A 17,162-nucleotide genomic window follows, 5' to 3' on the forward strand; every position below is an offset into this window, starting at 1 on the left:
CTCAGCCTCCCAGGTAGCTGGGACTACAGGTGTGTGCCACTACACACGGCTAACTCTTTCTATTTTTGTAGAGATGAGGTTTCACCATGTTGGTCAGGCTGGTCTTGAACTCCTAACCTCGTAATCTGTCCACCTCTGTCTCTGCCTCCCAAAGTGCTGGGATTACAGGTGTGAGCCACTGTGCCTGGCCAACTTTGTTCTTTTTCAAGATGGTTTTGGCTATTTGAGGTCCCTTGAGATTCCATGTGAATTATAGCATCAACTTCCATTTTTTGCAAAAAAGGCCATTGGGGTTTTGATAGGAATTGCATTGAGTAAATTGCTTTGGGGAGTTTTGCCATCTTAACAGTAATCAGTCTTTCAATCCGTGAACATGGGATGTCTTTCCATTTATGTATGTCTTTAATTTTTTTCAGCAATGTTTTGTAGCTTTCAATGGACAAATCTTGGTTAAATCTATTCCCATGCATTTTATTCTTTTTGATGTTATTATAAATGAAATTGTTTCTATTTCCTTTTAAGATTGTTCATTGCTAGGATACACAACTGATTTTTGTGTGTTGATCTTGTATCCTACAACTTTGCTGAATTTGTTTCTTAGCTTTTTTTTTTAGATGGAGTCTCACTCTGTCACCAGGCTAGAGTGCAGTGGCATGATCTTGGCTCACTGCAACCTCCACCTTCCCAGTTCAAGCGATTCTCCTGCCTCAGCCTCCCGAGTAGCTGGGACTGCAGGTGCACGCCACCACGCCACCACGCCCAGCTAATTTTTGTATTTTTAGTAGAGATGGGGTTTCACCATGTTATGTTGGCCAGGATGGTCTTGATCTCTTGACCTCATGATCCGCCCACCTCAGCCTCCCAAAGTGCTGGTATTACAGGCATGAGCCACTGTGCCTGGCCTGTTTCTTAGCTTTAATAGTTGTATGTGTGTGTGTGTGTGTGTGTGTGTGTATTCTTTAGGATCTTCTATATGTAACATCATACTGTCTGTGAAGAGAGGTAGCTTCCTTTCCAATCTGGATGGCTTTTATTACTTTTTCTTGACTATTTCCTCTGATCAGAACTTCCAGTGCTGTGTTAAATAGCAGTAGTGGAACAGTCATCCTTGTCTTATTCCTGATCTTTCAATCTTTTATGGTTGAATATAATGTCAGCTGCGGGGTTACATTTTTTAATGCCTTTTATCATGTTGAGGGAGTTCCCTTCTGTTCCTAGTTTGTTGAGTGATTTTATCACAAAAGGCTGTTGAATTTTGTCAAAGGCTTTTTGTGCATCAACTGAGAGATCGTGTTTTCCCCTTCTCTGCTTTTGCTCCCCTTCTACTGGTAGAAAGGACCCACCTAAAGCAAACAGTGGGGGCCCTAGAAAGGTTGCAGCCTAGCTCTTCTCTGAGAGCAGTTCTTGGTTTGTACCTCTGAGGGTAGGGGGTCCGCCTGAGGAAACCACGTGTCTGGAAGGTGGAGGCCTGTGGAGCTGAGTGGATGGGGCAGTAGGTACCAGAGGTGTGGCCAGCCCAGTCATGTCCTGCTCTCTGTGGGGTCCCTCAGAGGCTGATGTGTTATGGGGGCCCTGACAGCTGGCCACATGCAGGCCATGCCCTTTGGCGGGTGGTGGCATCAGTCTGGGGCAGACCTCCCATGCTCATGTAGTGTGCTCATTCACCCAGCACTGCCTTAGGTCGGATCCCCTAGAATGGTGGCTCTCAAACCCAAGCAAGTATCCGAAACACCTGGAGGGCTTGTTCCAGAAGACGGCTGGGCCCCTCCCAGAGTTTCTGACCAGGTTGTCTTGGGTAGAGACTGGGAATCTGCATTGCTAACACATTCTCAAGTGCTATGATGCTGCTGGTCTGAGAACCACACCCCTGGAAGCAGAGTCTGAGATGGTGCAGGTGATTTCAGATGAAATCTGCAAGAGGCACAGGCAGTGTGGAGCGGGCAGAGTGAGCAGCTAGGTACAGATGTGGGTTTGGAGGTGTGGCCTCAGCTTGATTCCACGGAGAGCTCTGGGGTGTGAATGTCACCACAGGGTTGCCCTGCCCAGAAGCATGTGGCCTGGCTCTTACAGGCCCTTGTCAGTCATGGCTCTCCCGGGATGGTGCAGGTGAGGTGGCCTCCGTCAGGAGAGGGGCTCTGGTGCACCAGCCAGAAAAGGGAATCAATGGCATGCATGGCCAGCACCTACTGTGTGCCAGGCGTGGCCTCAGCACTGCCTGCACAGCAGTAAGCAGACGCATGCTGTCCTCCTGGAGCTGGCATCCTTTTGAGGGAGATAGATACTAATCAGGACAGTCTGTAGCCTCAAGGAGAAAAGTGCTATCTGGGAAGACGAAGCCAAGGTGTGGGCTCCAGAGGGCCCTGGGTGAGGGTATGTTATGTTATGTTTGTTATGTTATGTTATGTTATGTTATGTTATGTTATGTTATGTTATGTTATGTTATGTTATTGAGACAGACTTTCACTCTGTCACCCAGGCTGGAGTGCAGTGGCGTGATCGCGTCTCACTGCAACCTCCGCCCTCCGGTTCAAGCGATTCTGCTGCCTGAGCCTCCTGAGTAGTTGGGATTACAGGCAACCACCACCATGCCCGGCTAATTTTTGTGTTTTTAATGGAGACCAGATTTCACCATGTTGGCCAGGCTGGTCACGAACTCTGGACCTCAAGTGATCCACCTGCCTCAGCCTCCCAAAGTGCTGGGATTATAGGCGTAAACCACCAAGCCTGGCTGGGTGGGGGTATTTTAGATTAAATGGCAAGGACAGGCCTCTCTGACTGGTTTCCACCTCTAAGTCCTCATCCAAAGCCTTGTTTTATAGATGAGACAGAGGCACAGAGAAGTGAAGTCTAAATTCACATACCCAGTGGCAGAACCCAGACTTGGACCCGTTTGACTCTGGGGAACTTCTGAGCCTGTCCACACCAGTCCTAGCCTCACCCACAGTGCCCTTGCCCAGGGCGAGACTATCAGGGAGCCTGACCTGCTGGCAGATCTGGGCAATCCCACTGCAGCCTGCTGCACATCCCAGATAAGGTATCTGTCAGCAGCGCTGCACCCTCCACCCGCCCCATCCCCAGCTCCCTCCAGGACTATTCCTAGAATGTTGGTCAGAAAGTGAATTTCCAGATGTCACCTGGTGGTGCCCTGAGCTCCTCCTACCTGCCACCTCCTCTGACCATACAGAGCCTGCTCTAGCCCAGGCCCTCTTCCCTCTCCTCCTCTCACCCAGGGCCCCGCCACTAATCCACCCCATCCGCTCTGTTTATTTCTCACCTTGGCCACTGATGGGTGGTTTTTCCTAGAGCGGTGCTGCCCTGTGGAACCTTCTGCAATGATGGAAATGCTCAGACCTGCTCTGTGCAGTCCAGTTGCCACTGGCCACACATGGCTCTTGAAATATGGAGAGTGTAACTGAGGAACAAAACTTGAATTTTAAAAATTTCGATGAATTTACAATCATTTGTAAGTAGCCGCCTGTGGTTGGCAGCCAGTGGATTGGATGGTGCTGGTCTAGGGTGTTGGTAACCACATCACTGCCTTGTGCAGAAACCACTGCTGCACCAGGAGAAGGCCCAAGTGCCAGCCTCCTCTTCACTGCCCAAAGCCTGCTGCTCTGCCGAGGGGCTCATCTCCCAGGAATGTTGGCACAGCAAACACAAATACTTTCTCCTGTGGGGGCTGGTCCCGCTGGCCAGGTCCCACGCATGCTCCTGGGTGGCTGCACCTGGCCCCTGGACCAGGTCAGGCCCAGTCTGTGGAGGATACCAAGGAACCTCTTTGAGGTTCTCAAGTGTGTCCCATACCACTGCAGTTTTGCAGAAGGTTAGTGTGTGTGACTTAAAAAGCAAAGAGGGCAGGCAGACTTCCTGACATCTTAGGGGAGCAAAGTTAGAATGGATTATTTGCTGCAGAACTTCTCAGAGCCTTTAGCTTGCTAGGGTGCGCTGCGAATCTCCAGGAGGCAGGTGGCATAAGCTGGTGCTTCCCAAAAGACTTGCCAGTGGGTGCTTCCCAAACGACTTGCCAGTGGAAGCCTTCTCGAGGAGTGCTGTGCGAGACCCATGGCTGTGGAGCACATGAGAGAATGCCTTTCTCGTGGTTGGTGTCCATGCTGGGCTCTCGGCTGCGTTGTCTTCCAGTCTCTGTCCCCTGCTGGCTTCCCAGGGAGGGAGGGAGGCTGTGACTCCATGTGCTCCTTCAGCAGCTCATTTGTTTGCTCATTCATTCATGGAAAACTGTGATTCCATGTCGGCCACATGTGGGACCCGTGCTGGGCAGTGGGATGAGTGTGGTGAACAAGAGGAGCTGATGACCTCAGGCAGGGACCTTCCTTCTCTGGGTCTGTCCCGCATCACACATGCATGCACACACACACGGACATACCTGTGCACACACGTATACACAACACACATGCACATACATACACACACTCATGGGTGTGTCCTGCAACTGTCCAGCTGTGCTGGTCCCAGCTTACACTCTCACCCCTTCCCAGGCCCTGCGATACCTCCATGTTACAGCCAGAGGGCCTGGGCTTGTGGAAGTGGTGCCCCATGGGCACCTCTCCTTCCCGACCACGAGTGAGACCCTGCTCACTGGCTTCTCTACCAGAGTAAGGGAGTGATGCCAGCTTCCCCTGCCTTCAGCTGCCCTTACCGGCCTAGGCCGGTGGCCACGGGCATTCCCCAGCAGCCTGGTGCCTGGCATCCCTAGGACCATGACAGGAGGTCTCCCCTGGTGGCCAGGGCCTAAACCATGAGGCCCCCCCTGGGGCCTGACCTAGGGTGTGTCCTGCCTCTTGTCCGGCCCCAAGCGGCCTGGCTACAGCACCTCCTGGCCCTCTGAGGTTTGTCCCCACTCTGCCATCACACCCCATCCCTAGCCACCCTCTCCCTCCCTGCTGCCTGCTCTCCGTCATTGAACATGCTCATATTTCTCTCATCCTAGAACTCCTCCTCCTGGTTGGCGAACGCAATGGCCACACTTCCCACTTTCCTCTCATGGACTGTCTCTGCAGCTTTGGTGCCTCCCTCCACCTGCTCCTTCCAGTCACCCTCTCTCCACCTGGCCTCCTGAGCACTGCACCTCAGGTCTTTCCAAGCCTCAGCCTGTCCCAGGGAAGCCCTTGATTGTCCCCAGGGGTTCTCTGTCTGGGCCTTGCCCTTCAGCGTGGGAATCCTGCAGTCCCAATCCAGCCCTTCACCTCCCACTCTCCCACCCCTGTTCTGAGCTCCAGCCTCACTTAAACCTCAGCTGGCTCACCTGGCTGCCCCAGGGGCTGACTTGGCCCATGGAGAGCAGAACCTAGTGCCATCTCTGTACCCTGCTTCAGGTTCACCTCTGAGTGCCATTACCCTCACAGGCCCCAGACTCGACACCTGAGCCCTCCACCCCTTGTCCCCACATGCTGCCGGCTAACACCTGCCCCTCTTACCACCCCAGACCCTTCTTATCTCACACTTCCTCCCTGGGGCTGCTGCTTCTCTATCCTTGTTCTCCTAATTGGTTCTCCTTGCTGCAGCTAGAGCAGCTTGAGACAGCACCATCTATGGCTCCCTACTACTCTGACAACAATGTGTGAGCCTGTGCTAGCAGACCAGGCCCTGTGTGATAAGCTCAGCAGCCTGCCCTGTTCCAGCTGCACCCACCTTCTCTGGATCACGGACTCACTTCTCTGCCCAGTTACCGTTTTCCCTTGACCTCTGCACCTGGATAACTCCTATTCGCTCTTCACCTCCCACAGATGCCACCGCCTCCAGAAAGCCTCTCTAATAACCCCCACCCAGTTCTCCTCCTCATCACCACACTCATCACACTGCAAATAAGTGCCTGCAAGTGTCCTGGCATGAGAATGGGCCCGCCAGTGCCCACCTGGAGCACCTAGCAGACACTTAGTAAATATTTCCAAAGTGAGAGGCTCTGCCTCACGTGGGTGGGGAGCAGGGATGCATTTTCAGCCAGGAGATGGCTTGGGGTTTGGGTGCAAGTGGGCAGCCAGTGCCAGGGATGTTTACCTGGTGGACTTGGAGGTCACAGGACACACTCTGACCTGATCTTAGTGCTGATACCTTTCAGGTACCCTAGACCCCCCAGCCCTAGCAGCTGGAGATGAGGGTAGTGCCTCCCTTTTGCCAGGAAGGTCTGATTCCCAATGGACGAAGAGGCAATGCAGTGCGAGCAAGAGGCCAGGGCTGCCATCCCAGCTCTGTCAGTGACTCATTGTGTGGCCTTGGGAAGATTCTCACTGCCTGGGCCTCAGTGTCCCCTTCTGTACAGTGGATGGTCTAGACCAATTTGTTATCCCAAAGCAGCAGCCTGCGCTGCTGACTTGGAGCCCTCTGCAGCTCCTGTTCTGGGCACAAGAGGGCAGCCAAGGGCCTCAGAACACTGAGGAACCCTGGCCGACTAGCTTTAAGAAACGCATTGTGCAAACTGCTCTTTACTGAGCCCAGAGCTTGTCAGGAGCCTGGTAGGGTTGTGGCTCTGGCTCTCATTTCTACCAAAGGAAGTGTGCTTGACCAGGGAGTTCATCCAAGGGCACCTGGAAACTGTCCTGAAGGCATTTCCTGGGGATCTGATTTCTCACGGGTTGCCTCGGGGTGGGGCAGCGGAGGCCAACAGCCCCTGTCTTTTTCCGCAGTGGTCCTTTGCTGTTGCTACCATCACAGAAATCCCCCCTGTTATCTTCCTCCCCAACTTCCTTGTGCAGAGGAAGGTGCTGAGGCCCCTTCGGACCCAGACAGGAGGAACCATAATGGTAGGTGGGGTGGGGGGGCATGGCCGGGCTGGGGGCTCCCATAGCGCATGGTCCTTCTCACTTCCTTTGCCCTGGAATGCCCTCCTCCCACTTAGTAGTTGAACAGAATCCTAAATATTCCTCAAGGCTCGGCAACAATGACCCTTTCTCCAAAAGCCTTTTTTCCACATCTTGGGACATTAGAATTCTCATCATTCCTTCTCCTATGACCTCCTATTGGTTACCGTAACTGCTAGTATAAAATATATCTCTCCACCCACCAAAGCGGATACCCTAGCACTATGGCTCTAATGCACACCCCCCTCCCCCCGCCAATTTTTTATTTTTTTTGAGTAGAGTCTCGCTCTGTTGCCCAGGCTGGAGTGCAGTGGCATGATCTCGGATCACTGCAGCCCCTGCCTCCTAGGTTCAAGCGATTCTCTTGCCTCAGACTCCTGAGTAGCTGGGACTACAGGTGTGCACCACCATGCCCAGCTAATTTTTGTATTTTTAGTAGAGATAGGGTTTCACCATGTTGGCCAGGCTGGTCTCGAACTCCTGACCTCAAATGATCCACTTGCCTTGGCCTCCCAAAGTACTGGGATTACAGGCTTTGAGCCACCACGCCCAGCCCTAATGCACCCAAAATTAAGATGGAGAACTGATCCTCCATGGCTTCAGTGATGAATAAGGCTCCACCTCTCCCCCACCGTGGGTGTGGCAACAAAAAATCCCTGCAGCAAAATTAGGTTTTACATTGTGTGTGTGGTTTTTTAAAAAAATGTGCCTAGTTATTTGCAGATAGAGGAATGTTTCACATGCAAATGTATGAGGATCTAACCCAGCCCTGGATCACTACCTACTGATTCCCTACAGTTTTGTTATCTTTGTAAATTTGTACTTTTTTTTTAGCTTAGTAGAATATTACTGCCCATCCCCAAAACTATGATTTCCTAGAAGATTTCAGTATTCAGTCTACTATATTTCTTTTGCTTGTTTTTTTGAGACAGAGTCCTGCTCTGTCCCCCAGGCTGGAGTGCAGTGGTGTGATCTTGGCTCACTGCAACCTCTGCCTCCTGGGTTCAAGTGATTCTCCTGCTTCAGCCTCCCAAGTAGCTGGGATTACAGGCACACACCAACCCGCCTGGCTAATTTTTGTATTTTTAGTAGAGACAGGGTTTCACCATGTTGGCCAGGCTGGTCTTGAACTCCTGACCTCAAGTGATTCACCTGCCTTGGCCTGCCAAAGTGCTGGGATTACAGGCATGAGCCACTGTGCCTGGCCCAGTCTACTATATTTCTATGAGCAAAACTTTGCCTGTTTTCCCTTTGAAAGCCACGTCAAAATTATTGTCAGCTCATATGTGATGGATGATAAGTACTTTTATGTTTTCCAGTTTCCTTGCACAATTGCAAAGGTGCTTATGCACTGTACATCTCATATGCCAGCCAACCTGGCACTTACTTCCTGGACTGTTGCTTGGGGTAGGGAGTTCCTTCTATACCCCTACCTTGTAGCTCAGCTCATCCTTCCCCCAGGGCTGGCTAGAAGCAGTGTTTATGGAATGAGTGCATGAATCAGTGAATGAATGAGTGGAAGATGCACTGCCTGTGCCCACTCACCCTCTGCTTGTCTCCAAAGGCGGGGAAGCTGGCCGTGGAGCGAGGCTGGGCCATCAACGTGGGTGAGTGCTGGGAATGTCCTCAGAAATGTCCAACCATTGGTGGAACTGGCCTGAAAGGGGGCTGGAGGAGGGCAGGAGGATCCTGGAGGTGGCAGCTGTGAATTCAGAAGCTCTGGTGTTCCCTAGTCAAGTGGCCTGGAGGTTGATATGTAGCCTCCTAGTACCTGGGAGAGACTGACCAGTGCCTCCATCTGACGTGGGATCCTTGTCTAAAGAGGTCCCCGGGTGGCTCCCCAGCCCCGCGTTTGCACACTTCCAGTGGCAGGGAGCTTCCTCCCTTCCAGAGAGCCTGTGCCATCCCTGGGCAGCTCAGCATGGTCTGAAGCCTGCCTTGTGTCTTCCGTGAAGGACTCCACCTGTGTCCTGGGGCCCAAGACAGTCCACAGAGGCTTGGTCATGTTGGGTTGGGTGAGCACACCCAGGGTCAATACCACCATCTTCTCAAGGGTCTGGAGGGCCCATGCTCCCTAGCCCCCTTGACTCTCCCACAAGATTGGCTCATGGGAGGGCTGCACGCGAGTCTCCCTTGTCCCTGTCATCGTCCCTCCTGTAGGCACAGCACTTGACATTTGGAAAGCTCTTTTTCACCAGACTCTTTTTTTTTTGAGATGGAATTTCACTCTTGTTGTCCAGATTGGAGAGCAATGGCATGATCTCAGCTCACGGCAACCTCCGCCTCCCAGGTTCAAGCAATTCTTCTGCCTCAGCCTCCTGAGTAGCTGAGATTACAGGCATGCACCACCACGCCCGGCTAATTTTGTATTTTTAGTAGAGATGGGATTTCTCCATGTTGGTCAGGCTGGGTCTTGAACTCTTGACCTTGGGTGATACGCCTGTCTTGACCTTCCAAAGTGCTAAGATTACAGGCATGAGCCACCATGCCCGGCCTTCACCCAGACTCTTATTTGAGCTGAGCATAATTGTCAGGCCTGTCTCACTGATGAGGAAATGGACATGGAGAGATGCCTACTGGCTTGTGTAGAGCCCTAAAGCAGGGTCCCTCAGCCTTTGGCTGTGAACTCTGCAAGGGAGAGGCCACCCTGGGCCACTGCACAGTTAGGGGGAGCCCCACTCTCTAGGGGCTTGGTTAGCATTAGGTCTGGCATAGTGGTGATGTTATGGTACTCTGCTGTACCCAACCCAACATGACCAAGCCTCTGTGGGCTGTCCTGGGCCCCAGGACACAGGTGGAGTCCTTCAGGGAAGACACAAGGCAGCCTTCAGACCATGCTGAGCTGCCCAGGGATGGCACAGGCTCTCTGGAAGGGAGGAAGCTCCCTGCCACTGAAAGTGTGCAAAGGCAGGGCTGGGGAGCCAGCCGGGGACCTCCTTAGACAAGGATCCCATGTCAGATATGGGAGTGATTTGTGCCCTGCATGTCTACAGCAGGGTTCCCAGGAGGGCCCGGATGGCCCTCCCCATGGCAGGTGTTACTGCCTGGTAGAGGTTAAGAGCCTGGATCCCGATCCACCCTAGGTTTGATCCTGGTTCTGCCATTACCTGACTGTGTGACCCTGGGCAAGTTGCTGACCTCCTCTGTGGCTCAGTCTCCTCATCTGTGAAATGGGGATGGTGATACTAATGCCCCTTGTAGGGCTGGAGGGAATCTTCAGCAAGCTCAGTGCTCAGTCAGGTGTTCACTGTGGCTGTCGTCTCATCATTATGAGCCAACAATAGCCTCCTGGGGGGTGGGAGAGGCAAGTTCCTGGTATCCATGGGGCCAGCTGCACACTGTCTGATGGAGCAGTTGTTGGGCTCAACTTCAGAGGGCCCCTGCAATTCAGGCTATCCCAGGGACTGCAGGGGAAGGGGTCTCTGTGGGCCCTGGGACTCTGAGGCTGTGTCTCAGGGTTGAGGGGTGATAGATCCCGGGCTCTAGGGCCCTCCTCGTGGTTGTAGGCAGTCATGACTAGCAGAGGGTGCCCTTTCTGACCATCCGTTTGGCCACTGGCAGAATCCGCGTGGCCCCCATGCCACCACTCCTTCCTGGTTTGGGGAGCCACATGGAGGCAGGCCCAGCTTGGTGGGGACAAGAAGCAGCTTTCTGCCTCAGGAATGATGAGCTCTCTGTTGCTTGGGGGTGTGAGTGGCACTGGGGACTTGCTGGCGACACCCTGAAGACGTGGCTGCCTTCTGGCCTGGGGATGGTGACATGCCCTGGCACTCAGCTCAGTTTGCCCACCCAGAGTCCGAGGTGCCGGTCCCTGAGAGCTGAGCAGGGAGGATGCTGGGGGAGGTGAAGGGCTGGAGGAGCTCCTGGACTGAGCCTGGGAGCCTGGCCCTGAGCAGCACCGCTCTCTGCCCTTCTGCAGGGGGTGGCTTCCACCACTGCTCCAGCGACCGTGGCGGGGGCTTCTGTGCCTATGCGGACATCACACTCGCCATCAAGGTGTGTCTATAAGCATGTGGGTTCTCGCCTCCAAGAGCCCTCCTGGAATCCTCCCCACAGCTCCAAACGAACTGTGCTCACCCTGAATTATAGACAAGGGGCCTATGCTGGAGCAGGGAGGGGGCTTGTCTGGATTGCTCAGCCAGGCTGGAACCGAATCTAGATCTGACACTTGCTCTTCTTCCATGTTGCTTAGAAGGGTTGCCTGTGGTGGAAGGGAGTTATTCCAGCCTCCCACAGAGCCAAGGGTCTAGACAGGGCCAGGATCTGCTGTATAGCCACATATTAAGTTGTAGGAAGAAGGGCATGGCTGGCAAAGGGAGTAGGGAGTGGAAAGAATGATGGTGCTGATAGCAGCTGGCACTTCTGCATACTCCAGCCCGCGCTGTGCTCCAGGACTTACTCCCTGAATCCTTGCAGACAGACGGGGCCCACAGAGGTGAGGACATGCAGCTAGCAGGGGCAGAACTGGTGCTGGTCTCTGATCTGTGGGGCCCCACAACTCCGCTGCCACTCTGTGCCTGGCCTCGTGCTGGGCATCAGGAACAGGCTGACCTATTCCTATGTGTCCCTGCTTTCACGGGGCACATAGACTGATGGGGGAGGCAGGCCATTAGAAGAAGGGGGAAGCACAGGAGACCTTCCTGGGGAGGAGGGAATGGAGGCTTCCTGGAAGAGGGGGCATTTAGGACTTGGCCTTGTAGGATGAGGCAGAGGTTGGGGAATGAAGTCCCAGGGCTGTGGGGATTCTCTCCTTAACCCCTACACATTTCCTAGGGAATCTGGGAAAATGCAGGGCCTGAGTGACCCATTTACCTCCTGACCTATGACCCTTCAGGGTACAGGACATGCTCCCTCCTCCAGGGAGCCTTCCCTGACCACCTCCTGCATGCACACATGGAGCCCCACAGCTGGTGCTGCACAGCTCTCCCTGGCAAGTGACATCTTTGCTGGGTGGCCTGATACCCACAAGCATTAGGCCCCCCGCCCTGCCCCTCGCCAGGGAGTTGCTGTAGGGCTGGGCCCTTTGGCCTCTCCAGGTCCTCACATCTACCCTCTCCTCCCTGGCAGTTTCTGTTTGAGCGTGTGGAGGGCATCTCCAGGGCTACCATCATTGATCTTGATGCCCATCAGGTGAGTGCTCTGCAGGGGCTGGACTCTTGGGGGACCTGCCACCCCCAGTTCCAGAATCTCCCTGGGCCAGGAGAGTCTCTTCCTCATGTCCCCACAGCTCTCACGGCTTCTGTCTTCTGTCTTGCGGGCTACAAATGCAGGGTCTGTCTTTGTCGCTCTGTCCAGGACAGTAGGTCCTCCCCATTGCTCCTGAGGGTCCTCCCTCCCTCCTCCTAACTGCCGCCACATGAGCATGAGGCTCTTCCTGAAGCCCACTCTGATGGGACTGCTCTCGTGTGCAGAGCTCTGCTGTGGGTCCCCATTGCTTATGAATAATTTGGGGCACTGCCCTCTGCCCAGAGCTGCTGAGCACTGGCGACCTGCCCCTCGGGTGGATGCCCACACTCATGGCTTGGCTCGGGCACCTGGGGTTGCCATTTAAGAACTCGGCACCTAGGGAGTAAAGCATCAAAGCAGAGGGTTACCCCCTCCTCAGGACCGCTAATGAGGCCCGTGCCTCTGGTCAGACAGGGAGGGTACCCAGTGGGCTCTGGAAGGCACCCCCCGCACTGCTACTGCTGTGGCTTTGTGCTAGTTGGGGAGCTGCCTTGGGTTCTTGTGACCCTGAATTCCTAAGCCAGGTCACATGTGGACAGTCCTTTATAGTTTGCTTTTCACATCCCTGATCCCAACCAGTCCCACCACAGACTTGAGAGGGCAGCAGAGCCGAATTTCTTCCTGTGATAGGGAACCTAAGAGGGCTGGGCTTGCTCAAGGTGGGCTGGGCTTGCTGGGGAACCTAAGAGGGCTGGCTTGCTAGAAGGTGCCGGGGCCTGGTTTTAAGGTTGAATCCCAGCTCTGCTCCTTAACAGCCATGAGACCTGCTGCCCCCGAGAGCAGGCCGTGCTGCCCTGGCAAATGAGTTTCCTGAGGTGGGGCGGGGGGGTGGCGGAGCCCCAGCCTTGCCTAGGGCACCTGCCTGAGAGCGGCTACTGTGACCTCCCCACAGGGCAATGGGCATGAGCGAGACTTCATGGGCGACAAGCGTGTGTACATCATGGATGTCTACAACCGCCACATCTACCCCGGGGACCGCTTTGCCAAGCGTAAGCTGCTGCCCCTACCCTCGTCTTGAGTGTGTTCTTGTGGGTGAGGCTCTCTCCTGAGTGTCTTCTGCCTGCTGGTCCTGCAGAAGCCACTGCGTGTTCATAGCATCCCTATGAGGTGATCCTTTCCATTTTACAGATGAGGAAACCAAGACCTGGAGAAGTCACTCGACCCACCCAAGATCACATAACCCTGTCCAATAAACATGCATCTGCCTGGCAAAAAAACCAGAAAGGATGAAAGGAAAAAAAAGAAGAATAGGATAAATTTGAAAATATGAAATAAGAAATTCACATAGGCCAGGCGTGGTGGCTCATGCCTATAATCCCAGCACTTTGGGAGGCCGAGACAGGCAGATTACCTGAGGTCAGGAGTTTGAGACCAACCTGACCAACATGGAGAAAACCCCATCTCTACTAAAATTATAAAATTAGCCAGGCATGGTGGCACATACCTGTAATTCCAGCTACTCGAGGCTGAGACAGGAGAATCGCTTGAACCTGGGAGGCGGAGGTTGTGGTGAGCCGAGATCGCGCCATTGCACTCCAGCCTGGGCAACAAGAGCGAAACTCCGTCTCAAAAAGAAAAGAAAGAAAGAAATTCACATATGACTGTTAAAATGAAAATGCATTAAACTCATCAATGAAAAGGCAGAGACTCTCAGATGAGATTTGAAGACAGGGCTGCCACCTCCACAGGTAGGGGACATTTTTGCGCCAGTTGCAGTGAGTCTGGTGTGGATAAGTCAGCAGCTAGTATGGCCCAAGGAACCAGTTTCTGAACAGAAGCTCACATGTGCTGAGCCTGGGCCTAAGGGCAGGGCAGGGCGTCCACATGTGTAGCTAAGGCCCGCAGGAGGCAGTGAAATCTTACATTGCCTACACAGATCTCCACACCCCCAAGGCAGTGTCTCAGCTTCAATGCCCCTTCTCTCCTTTGAGTCCCCCTTTTTGCAGCTCTTGGTGCTCTTTTCAGCTTAGTTTTGGGTGGAATGAGACCGAGCAGTGCTGAATCCAACAGACCAGTTTCCAGTCTTGCCTGGTGTCCACAGTCTTGTCCTGAGCCTCAGTTTCCCTTCTCTATAAATTGAGGCCATCCATGTCTCCCTCCCAGAGGCCATCAGGCGGAAGGTGGAGCTGGAATGGGGCACAGAGGATGATGAATACCTGGATAAGGTGGAGAGGAACATCGAGAAATCCCTCCAGGAGCACCTGCCCGACGTGGTGGTGTACAATGCAGGCACCGACATCCTCGAGGGGGACCGCCTTGGGGGGCTGTCCATCAGCCCAGCGGTACGTCCTGACTCTGGGGGCTGTGGGAGGGTCTGCTCTGTGGACTCAGCAGCAGCAGGAAAGGTGGTCGGCCTCATGTCAGGGAGGAGATGGGCTGAAGCAACAGCAGTTTGGAGCAGGGCTGGCCCTGTAGCAGGACTTCCTGACACCATGGGGGTCTGGCCTGCCTGAGTCACCCTCCTCTTCCCCCAACAGGGCATTGTGAAGCGGGATGAGCTGGTGTTCCGGATGGTCCGTGGCCGCCAGGTGCCCATCCTTATGGTGACCTCAGGCGGGTACCAGAAGCGCACAGCCCGCATCATTGCTGACTCCATCCTTAATCTGTTTGGCCTGGGGCTCATTGGGCCTGAGTCACCCGGTGTCTCAGCACAGAACTCAGACACACCGCTGCTTCCCCCTGCAGTGCCCTGACCCTCGCTGCCCCGCCTGTCACTTGGCCCCACCTATCCGCCCCTTAGTGCTTTTTGTTTTCTAACCTCATGGGGTGGTGGAGGCAGCCTTCAGTGAGCATGGAGGGGCAGGGCCATCCCTGGCTGGGGCCTAGAGCTGGCCCTTCCTCCACTTTTCCCTGCTGGAAGCCAGAGGGGCTCGAGGCCTCTATGGGTGGGGGCGGAAGGCAGAGCCTGTGTCCCAGGGGGACCCACACGGAGTCACGGGTCCATGGGTCGAGGGAGGCAGGTAGTTCACTGAGAATCGGAGAGGACAGGCGAGGTCCCAGGCACAGCAAGGGCCCTGGGCTTGGGGTGTTCTGGTTTTGAGAATGGCAGACCCAGGTCAGAGTGAGGAAGCTTCCACCTGCATCCTGACTGGCCTCCCTCCCTCCCCTTGGTCGTGGGATTTGCTGCCCTCTTTGCCCCAGAGCTGAAGAGCTATGGGTGCTGGTGTGGATGGCCCGGGAGGTGCTGCAGCTAGGCCTCCAGGTGGACCTGGTTGCCAGGCAGCAGGTGGAAACCCTGGGCCTGGATGTGAGGGGCGGTCAGGAAGGGGTACAGGTGGGTTCCCTCATCTGGAGTTCCCCCTCAATAAAGCAAGGTCTGGACCTGCCTTCCCAGGCCCTTCTGTGGGGGTGAAGGTGGGAAGGCCTGCAGCCCCGGATCACTGCCTTAGCAGTAGTCTTGCCTGTTCAGTGCAAGGGGCAGGTTTTAGGGGAGGAATTCTTAGGTCAGGGACAGACCTCAGCCCTGTTGTCTCCAGGGGGCTGCTGACCCAGGTGGGGAGGGGGCAGAAGAAGGGTGGGAGACATGAGCAGGCCAGGCTCACAGGTGGAAATCAGAGATGCAGGCTGGTGGCCAAGCCAGGTCCTGTAGGAACCCAGGCCCAGGGAGGGACCCAGGTACTGGTGAGGTGGGGCAGAGTTTCCCGGAGAGAGGGCAGTGAGGATCTCTATCCGGCCTGGGGGTTGTGAGCATAGGTAGCCGGGGCAGGGCCCTGGGTGGGACTGTGGCCTCCACTGGCCTCACCAAAGTGCCTGGGCCCCAATCCCTGTCCGTGCCCAGGGCCCCCAGGTGGGCCAGGTCTCTGGCCTGTTCCTCAGCCCTACTCATGGGGACATTCAGGGGCCTCCAGGAAGTGGGCGGGGGAACATCCACCCCTGCTAGCCAGCAGCTGTGGCCCTGACCAAATCAGGGGCTGGGGAGGGAAAGTGGGTCCGCTGAGATGTCCCTGCTCCATCAGCCCCCTATGGGACTTACGTTCATCACAGTGAGGGGGTGCTCCCACTGTCTCCCGCCCTCATGCTCCCTCTGCTGCAGGGGAAGGGTTCCAAGATCACAGATTGTCAACAACGCTGGCCTCCTGGACCAGACCCCGAGGCTCTAACAATGCACTCTGAGATCCCTACCCTTGCTGTTGGTCTCTGTCGCTGACTCGAGGCACCTAACATCCGTTCACACCCAACTCAGGCCAGCGAATTCTGGGGCTCAGCCACAGACACGGTTTGTCACTGTTGAGCTTCTGTTCCTAGAGAACCCTAGAGGCTTGATTGGCCCAGGCTGCTGTGTGTGCTGGAGGCGAAGAATCCCGATCTTCTGGGGGTGGAAGGAAATGAAAATGGAAAGTTCTTGTAGTGCAAGGCCTGACATGGGTAGCTGCTCAATAAATGCTAGTGTGTTATTCCACCCTCTGAGTCCCGTGGAGTTGGTAATGATTCCGATTTCACAGATGAGGAAACTGAGGCTTGGCAGGGGTGAGAAATTTGCCCCAGGCCACACCTCTCAGCAGATCTCAACAGTGGTAGAGCCAGGCTTGAATCCAGCTCTGCCAGATTCCAAAGTAAAAGTTCTCAGCTGCTTCACACTTGGCAGTGGGGTGGGGTGGGGGGAGTTACTCTCTGGACAGAGAAGGGTCTAGGGTCCCTGGGGGATAAGGTCACAGGGCCTGGGACAGCCTGGGAACAGGTGGGCAGGCACAGCTGGGCTGTGATGGTGGCTCTGCACAGCAGGAGGGGGCCCTGGCAGGGCAGTGGGTGGAAGGGGCATCTTCTAGGCCTGGGGTGCTTTTGGAGCACTTACAGGGATGGGCTGCCCTGAGATGAGGCTGGGCTGGGGTGAAGGGTGGCGTATCCAGGCAGGGGGAAAGACAGAGCCTTGGCTGGGCAGAGTGACCAGAGCATCCCCAGTATGAGTGGCACAGCCTGGGTGGGGGGCAGGGTGGCCCCTTGAGGGTCAGGGTGCCAGGGACAAGGACGTGGGGTGGCAGGCTGGGGTCCCACCTGGCCCTGTGCTGGGTGTGAGAAGACTGATAAAGGCTGATGCTGACCAGGTGGTACTAAGGGCCAGGCCCTATCCAGACTCTGGCTGGGAATTGCATATGGAACTTCATGGTGCTCTAAGGTGAGAAC

The 17,162-nt window shown here is 55.0% G+C and overlaps 1 protein-coding gene across 4 annotated transcripts in view; it reads left to right on the forward strand.

The window, feature by feature from the left end:
- HDAC11 (histone deacetylase 11) overlaps positions 1-16,437 on the forward strand; it is a 27,450-nt gene extending 11,013 nt beyond the window's left edge. For 2 of the 4 annotated variants that reach the window (XM_011950656.1, XM_011950657.1), the window contains 7 exons: positions 6,642-6,758; positions 8,380-8,422; positions 10,735-10,811; positions 11,883-11,945; positions 12,934-13,030; positions 14,145-14,323; positions 14,519-16,437. In XM_011950656.1, the coding sequence (XP_011806046.1) occupies positions 6,642-6,758; positions 8,380-8,422; positions 10,735-10,811; positions 11,883-11,945; positions 12,934-13,030; positions 14,145-14,323; positions 14,519-14,734 (792 nt within the window). In that variant the 3' untranslated portion in view covers positions 14,735-16,437. The remainder of the gene's footprint in view (positions 1-6,641; positions 6,759-8,379; positions 8,423-10,734; positions 10,812-11,882; positions 11,946-12,933; positions 13,031-14,144; positions 14,324-14,518) is intronic. The other 2 variants (XM_011950658.1, XM_011950659.1) reach the window with 2 other exon arrangements.
- Positions 16,438-17,162: the final 725 nt, after the last annotated feature.

This window comes from Colobus angolensis, unplaced genomic scaffold (assembly GCF_000951035.1).
Source record: "Colobus angolensis palliatus isolate OR3802 unplaced genomic scaffold, Cang.pa_1.0 Scaffold31, whole genome shotgun sequence".
Taxonomy (NCBI): Eukaryota; Metazoa; Chordata; class Mammalia; order Primates; family Cercopithecidae; genus Colobus; species Colobus angolensis.